At 60.3% G+C, this 18,022-nt stretch overlaps 2 protein-coding genes across 8 annotated transcripts; both read right to left on the minus strand.

Annotated features, from left to right (window-relative positions):
- Window positions 1-413: 413 nt before the first annotated feature.
- Window positions 414-4,419, minus strand: HDHD3 (haloacid dehalogenase like hydrolase domain containing 3). Of its 4 annotated transcripts, none has more exons than XM_075905135.2 (2): window positions 4,144-4,419; window positions 414-1,411 (listed from the first exon to the last, which is right to left on the minus strand). In XM_075905135.2, exon 2 carries the CDS (start codon window positions 1,381-1,383, stop codon window positions 661-663), a length of 723 nt encoding a protein of 240 aa, XP_075761250.1. In that variant the 5' UTR covers window positions 1,384-1,411; window positions 4,144-4,419; the 3' UTR covers window positions 414-660. The 4 variants fall into 4 exon arrangements, with proteins under 4 accessions (XP_075761250.1, XP_075761252.1, XP_075761249.1 ...); XM_075905137.2 differs by lacking the exon at window positions 4,144-4,419 and adding an exon at window positions 3,856-4,030; XM_075905134.2 differs by lacking the exon at window positions 4,144-4,419 and adding an exon at window positions 3,856-4,030 and having other exon boundaries at window positions 414-2,101.
- Window positions 4,420-5,369: 950 nt separating this feature from the next.
- Window positions 5,370-16,566, minus strand: ALAD (aminolevulinate dehydratase). Of its 4 annotated transcripts, none has more exons than XM_075905129.2 (12): window positions 16,269-16,564; window positions 14,101-14,237; window positions 12,902-12,952; window positions 11,927-12,023; window positions 11,242-11,377; window positions 10,583-10,666; window positions 10,210-10,298; window positions 9,832-9,887; window positions 8,953-9,040; window positions 8,772-8,858; window positions 8,160-8,289; window positions 5,370-7,152 (listed from the first exon to the last, which is right to left on the minus strand). In XM_075905129.2, the coding sequence occupies exons 2-12, from the start codon at window positions 14,211-14,213 to the stop codon at window positions 7,085-7,087; spliced, it is 999 nt and encodes a 332-aa protein (XP_075761244.2). In that variant the 5' UTR covers window positions 14,214-14,237; window positions 16,269-16,564; the 3' UTR covers window positions 5,370-7,084. The 4 variants fall into 4 exon arrangements, with proteins under 4 accessions (XP_075761244.2, XP_075761243.2, XP_075761246.2 ...); XM_075905128.2 differs by having other exon boundaries at window positions 16,273-16,562; XM_075905131.2 differs by lacking the exon at window positions 8,160-8,289 and having other exon boundaries at window positions 16,273-16,566.
- Window positions 16,567-18,022: the final 1,456 nt, after the last annotated feature.

The following is an 18,022-nucleotide window of genomic DNA, read 5'->3' on the forward strand; positions in this document are numbered from 1 at the left end:
TGTGGTGGGTCAGCGTATAGGGTGTTTAGAGGGCGGCTGTGGTGGGTCAGCGTATAGGGTGTTTAGAGGGCGGCTGTGGTGGGTCAGCGTATAGGGTGTTTAGAGGGCGGCTGTGGTGGGTCAGCGTATAGGGTGTTTAGAGGGCGGCTGTGGTGGGTCAGCGTATAGGGTGTTTAGAGGGCGGCTTTGCTCATTGAAGCATGCAAGAAAGGCACTTCCCTTCCTCGCGGAGGGTTCACGGCTGGGCTCAGAGCTGCCAGGGACAGGACACTCGCTTGACACTCTGGTCCTTGTGCCGACATGCTGGGTGACCTTTGCCGTCATTCCTGTAGCCCCCCCCCCCCGCGAAATGACAACAGCACTGAGCCCCCTCCGGTCGGTGCTGAGAGCTCTGGAGGAAAGGGGCAGAGAAGTGCCAAGGAGCTGTAGTGGTTTATTGCATTGGATCACAAATGTTCTGTTGTGGGTGATGCCAGCACGTACGTCTCCCTGGGGTCAGAGGGCTTTCCTTTGCCCCCTCTCTATAGCAGATTCTTTAGAACCTGATTCACCAGGTGGAGAACCAAATCCCCTTTCCTCCCCCTGCAGCACAACCCATCCCTCTTTGTAATGCCTGGAATCCACGTCGTCGTCCCTGTGGGGAGGCGAGGGAATTCGCCATTAACCCTTCCCGATAACAGACAGCAGGTGGGTAAGCGAAGGCAGCACATGCTCCTTTGGTACCTCTCGCTCCCACCTGTTTGCACACCCCGCCGCTGTGAGCAGGAAGCTGTGCATGCCCGCATCTCGGGCTGCCCTATAGTCCTTCACATAACTGTCCCCCACATGAGCCGCCTGCTGGGGGGCGACCCCAGAAATGTGTAGAGCCCTCTGAAAAATCCGCAGGTCTGGCTTGGCGAAGCCAGCCTCCTCCGAGGTCAAGACAAAGTCAAAATGATGCCTGAGGTTGCAGTGAGACAGAATCTTCTCCAGCCGCATGTCGAAGTTGGAGATTACGGCCATGCGGATGCCCAGCTGGCGGCACTGCCCCAGAGTCTCCCTGGCACCTGGTAGCAGCTCCCAGGTCTGGGCACTGCAGTACTCCCGATAGAGACTTTCCGCAATGGAGGTGAGGAGCCTGTCCTCATGGACGCCAGCGAGTCTGAAGGTCTGTTTGACCACGTCTGCCCACCACTGCTTGGAGCTGAGCCCCTTGCTCAGGCCATAGTTGGGGAAGTGCTTGCTCTGGGCTTTGTAAGCCTGATGGAAAGACTTAGTGAGAGCCTCCGGCCGCACCTGGACTCCGTGAACCTGGGCCAGAGCAGAGTAATTCTCCCCTATTGGGTGCCGGAGCCGGAGCAGCGTGTCCTTCACGTCCCACGTCAGGAGCCGGAGCCGGAGCATTGTTTCGTAGAGGCTGAGGAGCAAGGACCTACGATGCCAAATACAAGGATAAGGATCAGCCACGCGGTAGACCTGCCCTCTCGTAGGTGCCCAGTGCCGACAGACACTTAGGGTGTGGCAGAGAGTGGCCCCAGCGATTGTTAGTGGCACTGGAGCTTTGCCTCACAGCAGCCATGGCTCATGGGTTCAAATTCCTCCTGGCCTGCAGTGAAGGAAAATGGTTTCTATCGGATGGCAGTTCCGTAGCTTGTTTGAAATGAACTGCTGGTCTCAGGCCACCTCCTGTCAGATGTGTACCCCTGGCGCAAACCCGCCATTAGCACTGACTGGCCCTCTGCTCAGAGGCCTGGCCCCATAGAGACTGAACTCCCCTCTAAGCCACTGAGGTGCCTCCCTCAGGTGTCAGTAGCAGCACGATGGCAGAGCACGAGAGCGTGTCCTCATTGCTGCAGATATGGAGAGGCTCTTGCCGCCGGCATCCGTACTCTAGTCACTCAAAACCTGTCAAGCCCTGGGCCTCACTTCTAAAACGACTGACTTCATTACGTTGCCAGGTTAGATCGCAGGGGTCAGAGAAGCCCCCGTGGAAGCGAGAAAGCAGGACTTTGCACCGCTGTTTGCAGGAGAGACTCAGGCAGCTGATCTTGTACCATTTGCATTGGACTTCAACTAGTATTTCTTAACATAAAATGACAAGGCAGCTCCATATTGACAGACCCTGGGTAGGGAAGTTAATGAAAAAGAAATAAATGGGGAGCAAGAGAACCTATTTAAGACTGCCAGCCTTCTGTAATGAATTAGAATTCTCCTCCTCTTAAATAGGTTACAATTCAGTTTTACTCCTGGGGGAATTCTGTGTAAAAAAAAAAAAAACTCCTTCACCAAAAAATTAACAATCCTGTGCAAGATATTTTAAAATTCTGCAACAATCTGCATGTAATCATGCTAGTTTCAATTATTTTTGTAATTTATTTAAGCTGCAATACAGTGGGTAGAGAATGGGATTGAGAAGCATTGGGGAAAATCCCCAAACCCAGGTCACATAGTAAAGTATCGACCCTTTACTTCTAGCTTTTAGTGAACAAGTCTATGCAGCCACATGCCCAGTGTTACATCACAAGCAACTGCAGAGGGCTGGGAATTCAAACTCACAATTCCTACTGGCTACTGACCATCCCCAGGAAGGGCAGAACTACCAAGTTCCTAAGCACATAGTGATCTATCAGTCCAAAAATGTAGACTAGTTTTAATCACGTAAGCACCATAAGCACTTGTAAGACCTACTGTCCTTGAAACGGTTACATCTGTCGTATATTCCTGGGGGAATTCATTCACGACAATAGGAACAATTCATTACACAGGAGGCTGCTTCGTTCTCCTCTGCTGAGGGGACAGAGCCCCATGCCTACCTCCTCAGACACACCTTGAAGGCCTGCCCCTCCACAACGGGTGGGCTGCAATAGCAAGCAAGAGGGACAGCAACCCTCCCTCCTGCATGTCCAGCCCCCTAGCAATTTACGTCTCCACCCACCTAAATCCAGGTGCTCATGCTGGCAAAGAGGGAGGCATGATATTTTTCTGTGGGAAGCCCAGAAATCTGCGGGGGATGTGAATTCTGCACGTACACCACGGCACAGATTTACCCTGAGAGCAAAGTCTGTAAATCTGCAGTATAATAGAGCAGTGTAAGGAAACAATGGGTTTCTCCATAGCAACATGAACTTTGGTGCAATTAGTCTGTAGTGAGGTGGCAGGATTATTCAACAGCTAAATATACTCTGGGAGAAATAGCCAGACCAGTTTAGCAGGAAACTGAACTCAAAGTTTGTAGCTAGGAATTCTCTCAGCCTCAGACCAAATGCACAGCCACACAGCAGCTGCAGAGAGAGATTTGCAGTCAGGCTCTGCACTGACATCTGCCTACAATTTAAGGGCAGAGTGACACACACCTGGCAGAAGAGTCTATTTCCTTCTGCTGTAAGAAGTAAGCAGTAGTGCAGAGAGGGGGGAGGCAGAGGGGGCCATTGTCCCCGCTAGTGCCCAAGGGCAGTGCCCACAGGTTCTGGGATGGTTTGTACTGTGGGGATTCAGAGCTATAGAACCAAACTGTAAATCCTGTATAGAATGGAAACAACTTCAGATCTGAAGGTGCAACAGCGTCCCGGTACCCCCAGTTCCTGACCCTATGGCTGTGTCCTAACAGCAGCCAAACCGGCTCAGAACAAAAGTCCATCTAGCCCAGTTTCCTGCCCCTTTACAACATCCTCAAGCAAGGAGTTCCACAGGTTGACGGAGACACAAAAATATTTCCTTGTGTGGCTTTAAACCTGCTGCCCCTTAACTGCATTTGGGGTCTTAGCTCTGGGTGAGGAGTGAACAGCCCCTCCCCCCCCCCTCCAGCCCCTCCCGCGCCTCTTCCCCCTGCTCCCGCTCCTCCAGCCCCTCCCGCGCCTCTCCCCTCCCCCCACGCACCTCCTGCGCCGGCCCTCGGGCAGGCGGGGCCCCTGGCGAGGCGCGGGGCGGCCGCGGGAGCGCGCAGGGAACCGACAGCGGCCGCGGGAGCGCGCACGGAGCCGCCTGCGTGTAACGCGCAACCGAGGCCACAGCCCCGCCCGGCGCAGAGCTCGTGGGGCCCCGCCCCCTCAGCCGGGCACAACCCAAACCCCTCCGACCCCCCCCACCCTCCTGCCGTGGGGAGAGCCCGCACGAGCTGTGGGGTGCAGCCCCCCCCGACAGGCACCGCCCCAGCCCCGGGCTCACCCCCCGCGATCTGCTGCCTGCAAGCGGCCCCTCCCGCAGAGGCAATAGCGCAGCCGCAGCCTCCGTCACGAATGCACCGTCACTTTCTGTCCCCCCCCCCCCCGGGCCGGGCCAGCGCCCCCCCGCACTGCAGGGTAGCAGCAGTGCCCCCCAGGCTTACACTGCGCACGCTCCTGCCCCTGTCTGTTCAACAGAACAGACCCCTCCAATTCAGGCCTGTGACCATTTCCAACAGCTGCAAACCATGGGGTACGCGCCTCCCCCCATGAGGTAGAGCCCTCCCCCCTCCCCCTCCCCCCAAGCTGTATGACCACTGATGTATTGTAGGCTCCCCCCTAGACCAACACTGGGGCAACCTCTGGAACAGGGGTGGCGCCTCCCTTTCTTTGAACTTTAAGCCTGCCTTGAATATGCATCACTGCTCTGCTATCGGCCTTTGGCCTCCTTCCTAGCACTATGGATAGCATCCGCCCTGTCCGCTAGTAGCTCAGTGCTGCAACCATCCCGGGGAAGCAGGGTTCCTAAGACAAACTACTCCAAATCCGCCACCCACGCCTGGGCTATGTCTACACTCGTGGCTTCTTGCGCAAGAACGTCCACACTGCCATGTGCACACTGTGCTTTTGCACAAGAGCTCCCACGGCAGTGTGGGCGCTCTCTTGTGCAAGAAAGCTCCGACGGCCATTTTAGCCATAGGGCTTTCTTGCACAAGAAATCCCTGCCAAGTGTCCACACTGCCCTCTTGTGCAAGAGGGCTTACACCTGTTAGAAAAGAGCAGAGCTCTTGTGTAAAAAGTCCTCTCTTTCCATGCCGTACTGTAAATTTCCTTGCGCAAGAGCGGGTGGGCAGTGTAGACGCTCTGCGGATTCTTGCACAAGAAGCCTCCGAGTGTAGACACAGCCCTGGTGTCTTTGAAGTCTGTAAGCTTAGCAGAGATCAGGCCTGCCTTTTCGTTGGAGAACTGCCAAGCTAGGAGGATGAGGGCTGACAGGTGTGTGTCAAGAGTGAAAGGACCGGAAATGCAGTTGGTGTGGTTGTACCTCCAGGGAAGGTCACAGCACAGCTCCTTCTACCAATGATTCAAGGTAAAGTTCAGCTCTTCCTCACCCTCAAAATTAGGGCAATGCAGAGTAAAACTAAATCCGTTCCTCACGCTCCAGATCTCAACAGAGTATCAGATACTGCAGCTAATACTAGCAAGGAAAAGTAGCTCCAGCAAGTGATCTCAAGCATCTGGACATCATTTAATAGTACCACCAACTTTAAGAACCACATTTCACATGACAGGACCCCGCTCCGTTACTAACACCACGTTAGCCTGTTAGGGTGAAGTCGTTTTAAAGTGTTCGCTGGATACCAGAGCTAGTACGGCAGCTTTCGCTGCCTGGTTCTGCTGACTGTGATGCTGTTTGAAACACGGCCCAGGAACAAGCAGTGGGGTTAAAACATTTGTTTCTTTGGAACTCTGAACACGGGAAACGTTTCAGTGCTCGTGGTTTTTAGAGAACGGGAAAGGAACCGCGAGCTGACAGAGCCAGTGCGAGTGCACGCAGCTGGGTTGCTGGGTGCTCGCCCCAGGCGTGTTAGAACGTGCACTGGCCCATTAGCAAGCAGGACGCGATCCTATGGAAGCACTCCAGGTCACTGCCTAGCCCATGTCCTGTCGCCCTAGAGCAGTGGGTCGTGGCCCAGTCAGGACCCAGGTGGGGCACAGCTGTGTGCTAAACAGCAGCGGGGTCCAGGCTCTGTGCACCGGCATTGGGGCAAACAGAGTTGCTGGGCCAGCTGTGCCAGGCAGGGGAGGGCCAGCTGTGCCAGGCAGGGGAGGGCCAGCTGTGCCCTGGAAAGGGGCAGGGAGGGCTAGCCGACCCCAGGCAGCCCTAAGTACTGCCAGAAGCACACAGCAAGGGACTCTGGTGGGATTTAAAGGGCCCATTTGAGTCACTGGGCCCTGGGGCAGCAGGCCCAATCTGGGGTCAGGGTTGCCAGAAGGCCCTCCATGGCAGGGGGCAGGTGCCTAGCCCCACACAACAGGGGCGGGGATCCCTGTGGCTCAGCGGAGGGGGCTCTGGGTTATGGCTACTGGACAGAAGGGTGGGAGGGGGTTGGCGGGTGGTGTGGTTCTCCCCCCGTAGCCCAGTTAACACAGTTGGGCAGACAGGCGGCCCACGTTGATGAAGGGGTTGAGAATCACTGATCTGGAGACAGTGGGGCCACATTCAGAACCAATGACACTAACAAGATTTAAGGCACAAAAGCTCGTGGAGGGCAGCGCCCCCACATTACAGTGTGAGCCAGCCAGGTGTCGACAAGGGGAAGTATTTGTCCGCGCAGCGAGGGACGTCCTGCCTGCCTCCGGCCACCCGCTGCTGCTGCTACATTTGCGTGCGGAAAGCCAGAGGAGAGAGCAAAGCTCTGCTGTGGGCTGTAGCTTTTCATTAGTGCTGGCAAGGAGACCAGCGCGGTGACCGCTTGGGACACCCCCATGAGCCGGCCCTCCTGTGACCCATGGGCAGGCGTCACCAACACCAGGCTAGACAGACAGACATCGGGGTGCCGGAGTGGCTGGGAAGGGGGGCTCCCTTTACAAATGATCTCAAAACCCACCCACCGCTATTACACAGCGACATTAAAATAAACCATGGCAGTGAGAAGGCGCCTCTCCAAGGCAGGTTGCTGGAGAGATCAGGGTTGGTCCTACAGTGTTTTGCTGCTAGGGGAGGCTCTCAGCATTAAGTCCAATTCTAAAAACACTTTCTAAAAGCAGCTTTTCTGTGTCTTCTTCGGGCTCAAGCCGGCTCTAGGGGGCAGGTGCAGCACCTCTGCAGGCAGCGGTGCTGGACCTGCCTACACTGGGGCTGGATTCAGCCCTGTTCCTCTAAGGCCCCATAAAAATCCTCATTTTGCATTTGAGTCCTTGCGCGTTCCCACAGGTTTCCTTCATGCCTGTTCCTCCTTCAGCCACTTCAGGAGCTGGGGCACGTAGTAGGTGATGATGATGTCAGCTCCTGAAATGCAGCAGCAAGGGAAGCGTGAGGAGCTGCTAGACACAGGAGCCCGTCAGTGTTCCCAGCCTGCAGGCCAGGTCGGACCACAGTACGGTTGGTGTGGCCCACGGGACTTCCAGAAGCTCAGCAGCGTGCGCTCTCTCCCTCTCCCTCTCGGCTGCTGAGAGATCCTTGCGCACATGCCCTGGGAGTGACCAGAGCAGGGATATCTGCCGGCCCCTGCAGGCAGCCTGGAACAGCGACTCCCGTGCGGCAGGACTCCCACGGCACTGCGGGCAGCCTACAGTTCTCGGTGTACACCCAGGGACCATCATTCCGGCTGAGAACTTGCCCCACTCTGAGCGAGTTAGAAACTGCTCCAGCATATTCCCTAACAAGCACCAGCAGCCGGGGGAGCCGGCTCCAAGGGGAGAGCCTGGTCTTGTGACCAGGCCACAGGAATGCAGCTGGGAGGACCGGGGATCGCACAGGCCCGGCGGCACTGGAGCTGGAGCCTGGGCTGTAAAACAGGAGCCAGCCCGGGCTGTTTTCCCGGGAAGACACATTCAGAAATAAGCCCCAGTGAATAGATTCTTGTACAAGCCCTTTTACTGTGCGCTTCATCCCTCACTGCAGCCTGGGAAGGGAGACCCCTCAGCTCAGGGAGAAGCCAGGAAGAGCAGCAGCTCGCCAGGTCAGCCAGGAAGTGCTGGGAACCCAGAGCCCAGGCTCTCAGGTCCTGGAACTGCACTTCAAGCTTCCGAAGAGCCAGAGACTCTGCTGCTGAGCTGGCTGGAAAAGCACAGGCCCTGAGGGACAGCGTTACTGTGCTTTAGAAACAGGCTTGTGTCAAGGCTCCCGGTGTCTGCAGTGCCACCGGGCCTGGGCTGGTTACGGGCACAGCCGGCAGCACAGGAATGGCCGCGGGTCCGGGAGTCCTGGGTGGCTGCCACCACACTGCAGGGGGGCCAAGGGGAAGAGCTTGGGACTTGCTAGTCATTCTGCTGCCCCTGCCCCACCTCACTCACCTGCTCGCCTGAACCCCGTCATCACCTCCATGACGGCAGCCTTTAGGTTGAAGGCCCCTGCCTGTGCTCCGTGCCACAGCATGGCAAACTCCCCCGAGACGTGGTAAACCGCCAGCGGGTGGGTGGGATGCTGAAGAGAGCAGCAGGAAGGTCAGCAAGACACCCCTGACCCTGGAGCTGCCTGGCCCCGGCCGTGCGGGCGCAAAGCAGGGCTCTCCGCAGCTTGCTCTGGCCGCGGGGGGGTTGAGCGCGCCGTGTCTGCAGCATGCCCACCCACAAGGCCAGGACCTGCGGGGGGACGGCAGGGGCCACACGTCAGCGTTGGCTTCTCGTCAGCCCCAGGGGCTGGGGGAGTCAGGGCCCAGGTTCCAAGCAGCAAGGCTCCTGCATGGTAACACTCACAGGGGTCTCATCAGGCCCCATTGTCCCAGCCACAGCGAGACGCTCCACCTCCCCCAAGGCACCGCGCTGATGGGTGCAGCCTGAGTCAGCCGGACGGCGCTCTGGGGGCTGGGACTGACGCATCTTTTCCACACTGTCGCGCTCCTGGCTCAGGGCCTTGCCTGTTCTCTGCCCACTCCCCACAGACCGTCCCCGCCGACCAGGGCTCACTTTGGCCTTGACGTCTCTCACGAGGTCAAGGTAGGGCATCCCCGGCTTCACCATCAGCATGTCTGCTCCCTCCTGCACGTCCCGGTCCTGCAAGGAGAGAACAGGGCAGGCGCCTGTGAGAACAGCCCACGGACTAGGGGCAGGGGCAACCGGCGAGTCAGCCCCACGGCTGCCGACTCACCACAGCTCGCAGGGCCAGGCCCCGGGCGCCCGGGGGAAGCTGGTAACATCGTCGGTCTCCGAACGCAGGTTTGGACAGCGCAGCATCTCTGGGAAGCACAAGGGAGACGCAGGGCAGTCAAACAGCCGTCTGGCTTCAGAGAAGTCCCAGGACCCCGTGCCCCCTCCCAGCAGAGCCCAGGCACCCTGCAAAGGGCTGCAGGAAGGAGATATCCCATCCTTCGCTTACGCCAGGAGCGGCCGCTCGCTTAGCCACCCCGGGGCGCCACAGCAGCCTCCAGAGGCCTGGCAGCCCGGGAATTTTGTAGTATTCGTATGGTGCTTGTGTGTGGATTTCCCCACCTCTCAGCAGGGAGCTGAGCAGCTCTCCGCTGCTGGAGGCCAAGGACTGGGAGGGGAGAGGTGGGGGGCTTGGAGCTGGCTGCTGGAAGGGCTCAGGGCTCTCGCCTGGGAACGGAGCAAGGAGGCTGCTGACGACAGACAGAGCTCGAGCAGTGGGGGTCAACGCAGCAGGGCTCTGGGCTCCCCAGCTGGTCTGTGCTTTAACCTCCCTTCCCTCTGCCCACCTAGGGGTGCCTGTGCTGTGCTCCCGCTGACTGCTAAACCGCCTGCTGCGGCGGTGCTGTCTGAGGACTGGGCGACACCGCGGGTGAAAATCCCACCCACAGAGCCACAGGAGAACAGAGATGAAACTCCTTGTGTGGGAGCCTGCCCCTCCCAGCCCTCCCCAGGAGGAGATACTGTCCCCACTTCACAGATGGGGAAACTGAGGCCTAGAGCCCACTTTTGAATTGCTCAGCTCTGCAGGCCAAGTATGAACCCTTTGTCAGACACGGAGCCTGGACAACACACAACTCCCCTGCCCCCGGAAGACACTCACCTGAAAGGGCCATAGAAACAGGAAGCAAACTTGGCACTGTAGCTCATCACGGAGACCTGCAGGGAGATGGCAGGAGGTCACAGTCGCACCCTGGCCCAGCGTGGAAGTGGGGGAGAAATTCTCTGCTGCAGTCGGCTTGTATTACACAGGTCAGGCACCTTGGCATCACCACTCCACCCCAGCCACGGGCATGCCCTGCCCGCCCACCCCTGCTGGGCCTGGAACCCTCTCACCGCACCATGGTCCCACGGAAGCTACCACGAACCCCCCCCCCCCGGCCTGCCACTGTGGAAAGTGGGGAACAGGCTTCCCCGCTGGCCCTGTTCCACGCCGGCTCCCCTCCACCACACACTCCGGACACAGCCCATCCCGACCCACCTTGTTGCCCATGCCATGGGAGATCAGAGCCTCTTTCATGGCTGCCACGCGGCCGTCCATCATGTCCGAGGGGGCCACAATGTGGCATCCTGCAGGAGAGTGCACAGGTGCTGAGGGACTGCACGGAGCAGACCCTGCCTGGAGACCCTCAATACCGGCAGCCCAGCAGCCGGGAGAGCCACTGAGCCGCTGCTCAGCCAGGCTGGGGACAGCAGGCCAGACCCTGCTGGAGGAGAGCTACTGCCCCCCGAGCTGCAGGCAGAGCCAGGGAGATGGGACGGGCTGCCAGCCCCCCGCAGCACTGCAAAGATGCATTCCCCGTGGCGCCTCCACGCAGGGCAAAGCCGGGCAGCCAGCGAGACGCCCCCCTCACCTGCTTTGGCATAGGCTAGCGACACTTCTGCCAGCCGCTGGCAGCTGGCCTCGTTCTGGATGGTGCCGTCCTTCCGCAGGATCCCTGCGAGGCAAGTCCAGGTTAGACGGGCAGCACAGAGCCCCTCTCCGCAGGCAGCCAGCACGGCACCCCGAGCTCTGCCGGGGAGCAGGTTCCCGGGGACGCCTGAAATCCGGCGGGCGGGCGGGTGAGGGGCAGGGAAGCCAGCTACAAGCCCAAGGCCTGGCTGGTTGGCGGCGCAGCGTGTGCCAGCCACTGCGGGAGCAGAGCCAGGAGAAAGGAGGGGGAGCTGCACCGGCTGGGCAGGGGAGGACGGGTCCTGGCAGAACTCTCACCCAGAGCAGGCACGTGAGGCGCAGGGAGCAGCCGGCTGTGCACTGCTCTGTCACTGCTGCCTTTGCTTAACTCTACCCCCGCCCCCCCCGGGCCACATGCAGGCTGGTCTCCATGCTCACTGCCCCGGCACGTTGCATGAGTCACGGGCGGAGGGCCGGCCGGGCGCATCCCCAGCCACGAGCCCGCTAGCTGAGCGCACGCCAGCGAAGCCTCCCCGACCAGCAGCCCGCGTGGCCATCGCCGGACACAGAGGAGCGGGTGCGCGGCTGCCGCGTGGTGCGCAGCTGCCGCGTGGTGCTCACCGCAGTGCCCGTGAGAGGTGTAGGGACACAGGCAGACGTCACAGGCAATCAGCAGCTCTGGGAAGGAGGAGCGGATCTTCTTTATGGCCTGGATGGCCGGGGTGTCCTCGGAGTCGGCAGCCGAGCCCCTTTCATCCTGCAGGGGGAGAGCCGCTCCCTTGTAAAGCCACAGCGTGGCTGGAGAGGCCCCTAGCTCAGCACCAACGGACAGTCACGAGGCCACTTGGCACAGCCCAGGCGTAGCCGGGGGGCCCCACATCCCAGAGCCTGGGAAGGGCTAGCCCACGCCAAGGACAGCACATCCCCAGCCCCGTCAGGGCCAGCAGTGACTGACAGGGAGCAGGCTCCCAACGGAGCCGTCCCCCGCCCTCCCACGGGACGGGGCACCTCCTGGTGCCACGCCGGGTCAGCGTGACCGAGGCAAGCAGCAAGTCACCTGCAGCGCGGCCAGCAACCGGGGCAGCACTGGCGAAGGACGGAGCGCGCCACAGCCCCAGCGCTGTCCCCTGGCCACGGGCTGCCCTCTGCCTGGCCTGACCAGCCAGGCCCAAGGGCTCAGAGCAAGTGAAAATGCAGCTGAAGGACACGGCCAGTGACCAGCAACCTCCCAGCTGGTCGGCCCCCAGCCCCTCAGCTCTAGCTGTGCCTCTGCATCAGACGCCCCATGGCCCTTTGCCCCACCAACCTTGGGGAGTGCAGTGGGGACCCCGAAGATGAGCACGCACTTCAGCCCCTCGGCCACCAGGGGGCGGAGCATCCCCTCCAGCTTGCTGACTCCGTACCTAGAAGAGCAGGCAGGGCAGGTTTCAGTCCCTCAGTGAAGAGCTTTGCAGGGAGCTGAGATCCTAGGAGCAGCGGGGGAGGAGCCTCCTAGAGCCTTATCTGGGGTCTCCAGGGGCCATGGGCAAGGCTGGGTGGGGTTCTATCTGCCGGGGACCAGCCCGGGCCCTCGGCAGGCTCTGCCCTGGGACACCGTTATCCCAGCGCGTCACAAGGCCCTGCTGCTGCTTGCGGCTCAGCTCCGCACGGCTGGGCGGGGCCAGGAAACAAACGGAGGGGCCTGCGGGAGCCACCGCTCCATGGAGGGGGGACACAGAGGCTCACCCTCTGCCCTGACAATTCCCTGAGCCCCACGGCAGGCAGAGCAGCCTCACTGCTGGCAAGGCCCTGCCCTTATTCAGACCCAGCTCCTGGCCGGGCCCCTCGGCCCATGGATTTTATTCCAGAACCCTGCCCCCTCTTCCCGCGTCTCAGGCACATCGCCCTCCCCAGGGGCCAGGGAGCCAGACCAGAGCGCTGCCAACAATAGCGGCAGCCGACAGCCCGGGGATCTGGAAGAGCAGCCCTAGAACGGGACACTTGCTGCTCCTGGAATTCACTGGTGCATTCTGGGAATTGCTGGCAGCTGCCCCCAATGCCTCAGCGGGAGCGCGCCGTTGGAGGCGCAGTCTCCGTTCGCCCTCCCCTACGTCCCAGTGCAGCTCCCAGCATCCCTCCTGCTGCCGGGCGCCGGGCCGTCCCCCCCACGCAGGCAGAGGGGCCGCGCGTCCTGGGCTAGAACAAGACGAAGGACACAATGGCCAGGTGCCTGGAGGGGGAGCGCCTGCCCCTCGAGATGAGGCACACGGCAGAGAGCACGGCCGCCTCCGCTCGCTCCTACCTGGCCTGTCCAGGGAGGCTGTCAATCGGCTCCACCGCATCGGGCATGTCCCTGCGAGTCAAACAGGGAAAGTCTGCTCCACACAGAGCCCCTGGCCCGGCCACACGGCTGCGCTTGCAGCCCGCTAGCCCCGCCAGACATCGGGCACGGCCGTTCCCTGTCCCTCTGCTCAGTGCCCCGTGACACAGCGTGGGGGGCCCACTGCCAGGCAGCCTCCTCCTCCCATGGTCCCAGGAGACACAGAGCAGCAGGAGCAGGCATCCACCTCCCTGCCGCTCAGGAGCCCAAGGCCAGGGCTCTGCAGTGAGCCAAAGCCTCTGAGACCTGGGCGCTGCAGAGCCCAGCAGAGAGCGGAACAAGCCACATGCAGTGGCGGGGCCCAGGCAGGTTACCTGGGGAGCTCCTCAGGTGTCCTGCTGCTCTAGGGGGGAGACCAAGCTTCCTCCACGTGCCACCCTGAGCCTCAGCGCAGTGGGCAGAGACCAGGGTGGCCTGTCTGGGCCCTGCCTGCCATGCTAGCTACACAGGACCATCTGCAGGGGCTCCTGCCACCCTAGGCACAGAACACTGCCGCCCAGAGCAATGAGGCCAGGGCTACCCCATGAGCCACGCAGGGTGGCTCTGAACGAAGCAGTCCAGAGCCCAAAGAACCGTCCACGAGACCAGACTCCACGGGGCTCATGGCCTCGTTCAAACATGCTCGGGGGCAGGGGAGGAGTACAGCTCCAAGCCTGCCAGCCTCCCGAAGGCCACATCAGAGGCAGCCCCAGCTGGGAAGCGCACACAGCCCGGCCCCGCCACTCAGGATAGCACCTCAGCTCAGCAGCCCGGCAGATGTGGGAGGGTGATATGACCCGGAGGGTGGGGGTGGGGGGCGCCAGGTGGCCAGCTGCTTGAGGTGCAGAGGTGACCACAGCGTGACACGCCTGTGGCCATTCCTGCAACAAAGGGAATTCAGGGCAGGGAGGCAGGAAAGGGCATTCCCTCCCCACCCAGCTAGGAGAGCACTGCCCACTCCTGCAAAGCACCTGTCTGACAGGTCGCCAGCCCCCATGCCCCTGGGCTGCACAGCAGCTGGGAGCCGCTGCCCCAGGCGTAGGAGCTGCTCCGTGCACCTGTCTGCACACTGCCTGCAAGATCCACACTCCCCTTGCCTGCCGGCAGCACAGACCCAGCCCAGCGCTCCAGCCCCCACTCACGTGACAAAGATGGGGTAGATGAGGTTCGAGGCATCGAAGACCGTGGCCGAGGTCTGCCAGGCGCGCAGCACAGGGTGGAAGTAGCCGCTGTGGAGCACAGCCTGGGCCTGCATCCTGGCAACTCTGGAAAGGAGAGCCTGAAACACACACGCAGAAACAGCAGTGGGGAGGCTGCATGTGCTCCAGGCAGCCCCCAGCAGGCTGTGCTCCCTGGGGCTTGTGCTGCGTCAGTCACCTGCAACTCACACAACCGGCCCTTCCCTGGGATTTGCTACGTGGAGCCCCTCCAGCTGCACAGTCCCAGGGCAGCTGCGCACAAGGGCCTCCTGCTGCCAGCCCCAGGGACCTGTTGGCTGTAGAGCTCACGCTGCCTCCAGCACCCAGGGCAGAACAAACCCTGGGCCAAGCGCTAGGACAGAGCCACGGAGCCCGTTGGAGGAGCAGGAGCCCAGCCAGTAACAGAGAGAGGCAGGTGTGGAACCAGAAAGCCTGGCACGGACGTTGAAATCTCTTCCCCCGCCACCTCTCATGAGTCTCTGAGAGCTTCCCGATAAGATGACCAGTGACTCTGCGGTCGCTCTGGCCCGCCAGGCTTTCATTGCCTGGGCTGAAACTCTGCTGGGGAGAGATCTGGCTTCTGAAATAAGAGTTAGAAAAGTCTGGCCCAGCCAGCACAGCCATAGACCAGGCCCTGCATCCCGCGTTGCCTCCATTCCAGCAGAGCAGCCCTGAGCCCTTCTTCGAAATGGGACCCGCAGATCTCTCCCCAGGCTCGGCGTCAGCCCTGGCAGGACCCGACTCGCCCCTCTCTGCTAAGACCTGCGTTTTAGAGCTGCAGTCTATGCCAGCTTCGCGATCCCTGCAGGGCCAGGCTGGTAGATTTTGTGAGCCCCTGAGGCTCAAACGAGGGGGTCAGTGTGTGGAAGGGGCGCAGGAGGCTGGATTCGAAGAGCTGGTCCCTTCCAGTTCTAGGATTCAAATACAGGAGCAGGTTTCTCTCCTTTGCTGGAGCGTCCCAGCAGCGAACGGCTCCAGCTAAGGACCCGAGAATCCAAGCCCCAGACATTTGCTGTGCACTGTGCCTCCTGAAGGCAGGCCAGTAGTTCCACCATGTGAGGGCGGCCAAGGGGACCTCAGATCTGCCCCAGTGTGGCCATTACAACAGCCCCCATCCGTGCTGCTGGCTTCAGCCAAGGCTGGAGGACGTACCCCAACGGGCGGCGTATTCTGCTTAAACGTTTGCTGTCTACAGCAGTTTGAAGGCACCTGGAAGCGCCTTTCAGACCATCATGGGGGAGCTGTTGCTACTGAACCCGCTATAAGGACTAGGAATGGGCCTGTTCTTTCAAGTCACCCCAAGGTTATGACCTTTGGGCTCCTATTGGAGAGTTAGCCTGGGTGGGCCAGCTAAAACAGCATGAGACATCTGTTCCAGAGGGACCCGCCAGATCTGGCCCTAGGGCCAGCTGTGCGAAGGGGTCTGGTGACAGTGCAAACACGTCACCACCCTGCACACTGGGGCGAGAAGACAGGAGGGCCCCAGGCAGTCATGACAAGAACAGATGTCTTTATCTGCAGGAGAGATACCAGCTGCCCAGACAGCCCCTTAGTCAAGCAGCAACCAATTCCCCAGGGCCACGAGGCAGCTGCCGGTGCCCTGGAAGAATAGGGTTAACTGCTGGAATGTAGCAAGCGCCTTACTGCTGGGCGGACACGCGAGTTAGCCCCTGTGCCCACTAAGCTCCCAGCACAGCGCAGGGCGCCATGTCCCTGCAGGGAGAACAGTCTGTTCCCAGATACTCGGGCAAGGCCCTACAAGTGCAGAACCAGCAGCTCCTCCGCAGCGTGCTAACCCCCCAGGGTAAAGGGACAGCCAGGCCAGGCGGGAGGGCAGCCCAGCCCAGCCCAGCCCAGGCGCAGGCCTTGCAGCGCTGGAGGGTACCCGTACTTGCAAGGAAGACGTGCTGCTTTTCCAGCCCAGCACCCCACCCGGCTCATGCAACTCGCTCCCAGCCCCCTGCCTCCCTTGCCCGGCAGCCCCTTTGCTGAACAACTTCTGCTGCTCACCCACGCTCCGGCGAACAGTCACTGCTGGTCGCATGCACCCGAGCAAGCGGGGCCTCGCCCCCGATCGCCCCAGGCCGCCCCGGCTCCCCGTTCTTACGCACCTACCTGCGAGGAAGCGGGGGTGGCCCAGGAAGGCTCCTGATACCGGGGCTACGGACCGGGGCTGCGCCCGCCTCCAAGGGCCGCAGGGGAGACGCGGCTCCCGCCCCGGGCCCTGACTCCGCAGCTCGCTCTGCTGCCGGCGGCTGCTCGCTGGGGGGGCCCAGCCTCACGCTGCTCGGTCCCGCAGGGGCTCGCTCCGGGGAAGGCGGCGAACACCCCCCCCCCACCTGGGCAGCGCAGAACCGCGCGCTCTCCTGCCTCCGCGCCGCCTGGGCCTGGCCCCGCCCCCGGCCACCAGCTGGGCCTGGCCCCGCCCCGCCCGAGCCAGGCGCCCCCATGCGGCCGCCGGCGGGATCGCAGCGCCCTGCGCGGGACACCCCCGCGCCCCACTCCCGCAGGGCCGGCCCGCGCGCCCGTAGCCGGCTCCTGCAGCCCCGCGCCTGCGCCACCTTCCCCGGGCAGTGGGCGGCCTGTGGGCACCACGTGGCCAGACTGGTCCCTTCCCCAGCCGGGCACGGGATAAGGGGGGGGGGGGTCCTGGGACTGAGAACTGGTTAAGAGACCGGACACAAAGGGTGGGAATAAATGGAGAATTGTCAGAATGCAGAGGGGTCACTAGTGGGGTCCCCCGAGGGCCAGTCCTGGGGCCAGTCCTGTTCAACTTGCTCATAAATGATCTGGAGAAAGGGGCAAGCAGGGAGGTGGGAAAGTTTGCAGATGATACAAAACTGTTTAGGATAGTCAAGAGAGAAGCAGACTGTGAGGGACTCCAAGAAGATCTCACCAAACTGAGTGATTGGGCAACAAAATGGCAAATGAAATTTCACGTGGATAAGTGTAAAGTAATGCACATCAGGAAAAATAACCCCAACTATACGTACAGTATGATGGGGGCTAATTTGGCTATGACAAATCAGGAAAGAGATCTTGGAGTTATCGTGGACAGTTCTCTGAAAACTTCCACGCAGTGTGCAGCGGCGGTCAAAAAGGCAAATAGGATGCTAGGAATTATTAAGAAAGGGATAGAAAATAAGACACAGAATATCTTACTGCCCTTGTATAAAACTATGGGACGCCCACATCTTGAATACTGTGTACAAATGTGGTCTCCTCACCTCAAAAAAGATATTGTGGCCTTGAAAAGGGTTCAGAAAAGAGCAACTAAAATGATTAGGGGGTTGGAACGCGTCCCCTATGAAAAGTGGGTAAAGCGACTGGGACTTTTCAGTTTAAAAAAGAGGAGACTGAGGGGGGATATGATAGAGGTCTATAAAATCATGAGTGGTGTGGAGAGGGCGAATAAAGAAAAGTTATTTATTAGATCCCATAATAGAAGAACTAGAGGACACCAAATGAAATTAATGGGTAGCAGGTTTAAAACTAATTAAAGAAAGTTCTTCTTCACACAGCGTGTAGTCAACCTGTGGAACTCCTTGCCAGAGGAGGCTGTGAAGGCTAGGACTATAACAGAGTTTAAAGAGAAGCTAGATAATTTCATGGAGGTTAGGTCCATAAAAGGCTATTAGCCAGGGGATAAAATGGTGTCCCTGGCCTCTGTTTGTCAGAGGCTGGCAGGAGACAAATCGCTTGATCATTGCCTTCGGTCCATCTTCTCTGGGGCACCTGGTGCTGGCCACTGTCGGCAGACAGGATACTGGGCTAGATGGACCTTTGGTCTGACCCAGTACGGCCGTTCTTATGGCACTGCTGGCCGAGGTCGTGCCCCTTGTGCGCCCCAGGGAACCAGACAAGG

The sequence above is a fragment of the Pelodiscus sinensis genome, chromosome 23, assembly GCF_052426305.1.
Source record: "Pelodiscus sinensis isolate ZL-2025 chromosome 23, ASM5242630v1, whole genome shotgun sequence".
Taxonomy (NCBI): domain Eukaryota; kingdom Metazoa; phylum Chordata; order Testudines; family Trionychidae; genus Pelodiscus; species Pelodiscus sinensis.

What these genes read in the sequence shown, in the direction of transcription:
- HDHD3 (XM_075905135.2), bottom strand. Translation starts at nt 1,383, where the DNA reads ATGCTCCGGCTCCGGCTCCTGACGTGGGACGTGAAGGACACGCTGCTC.
- ALAD (XM_075905129.2), bottom strand. Translation starts at nt 14,213, where the DNA reads ATGCAGGCCCAGGCTGTGCTCCACAGCGGCTACTTCCACCCTGTGCTG. An exon ending in TCCCCACTGCACTCCCCAAG is followed by an intron (nt 11,378 to 11,926) that starts GTTGGTGGGGCA and finishes CTCCCCCTGCAG; the next exon opens with GATGAAAGGGGCTCGGCTGC. An exon ending in TGTTTCTATGGCCCTTTCAG is followed by an intron (nt 9,041 to 9,831) that starts GTGAGTGTCTTC and finishes TGTGCTTCCCAG; the next exon opens with AGATGCTGCGCTGTCCAAAC.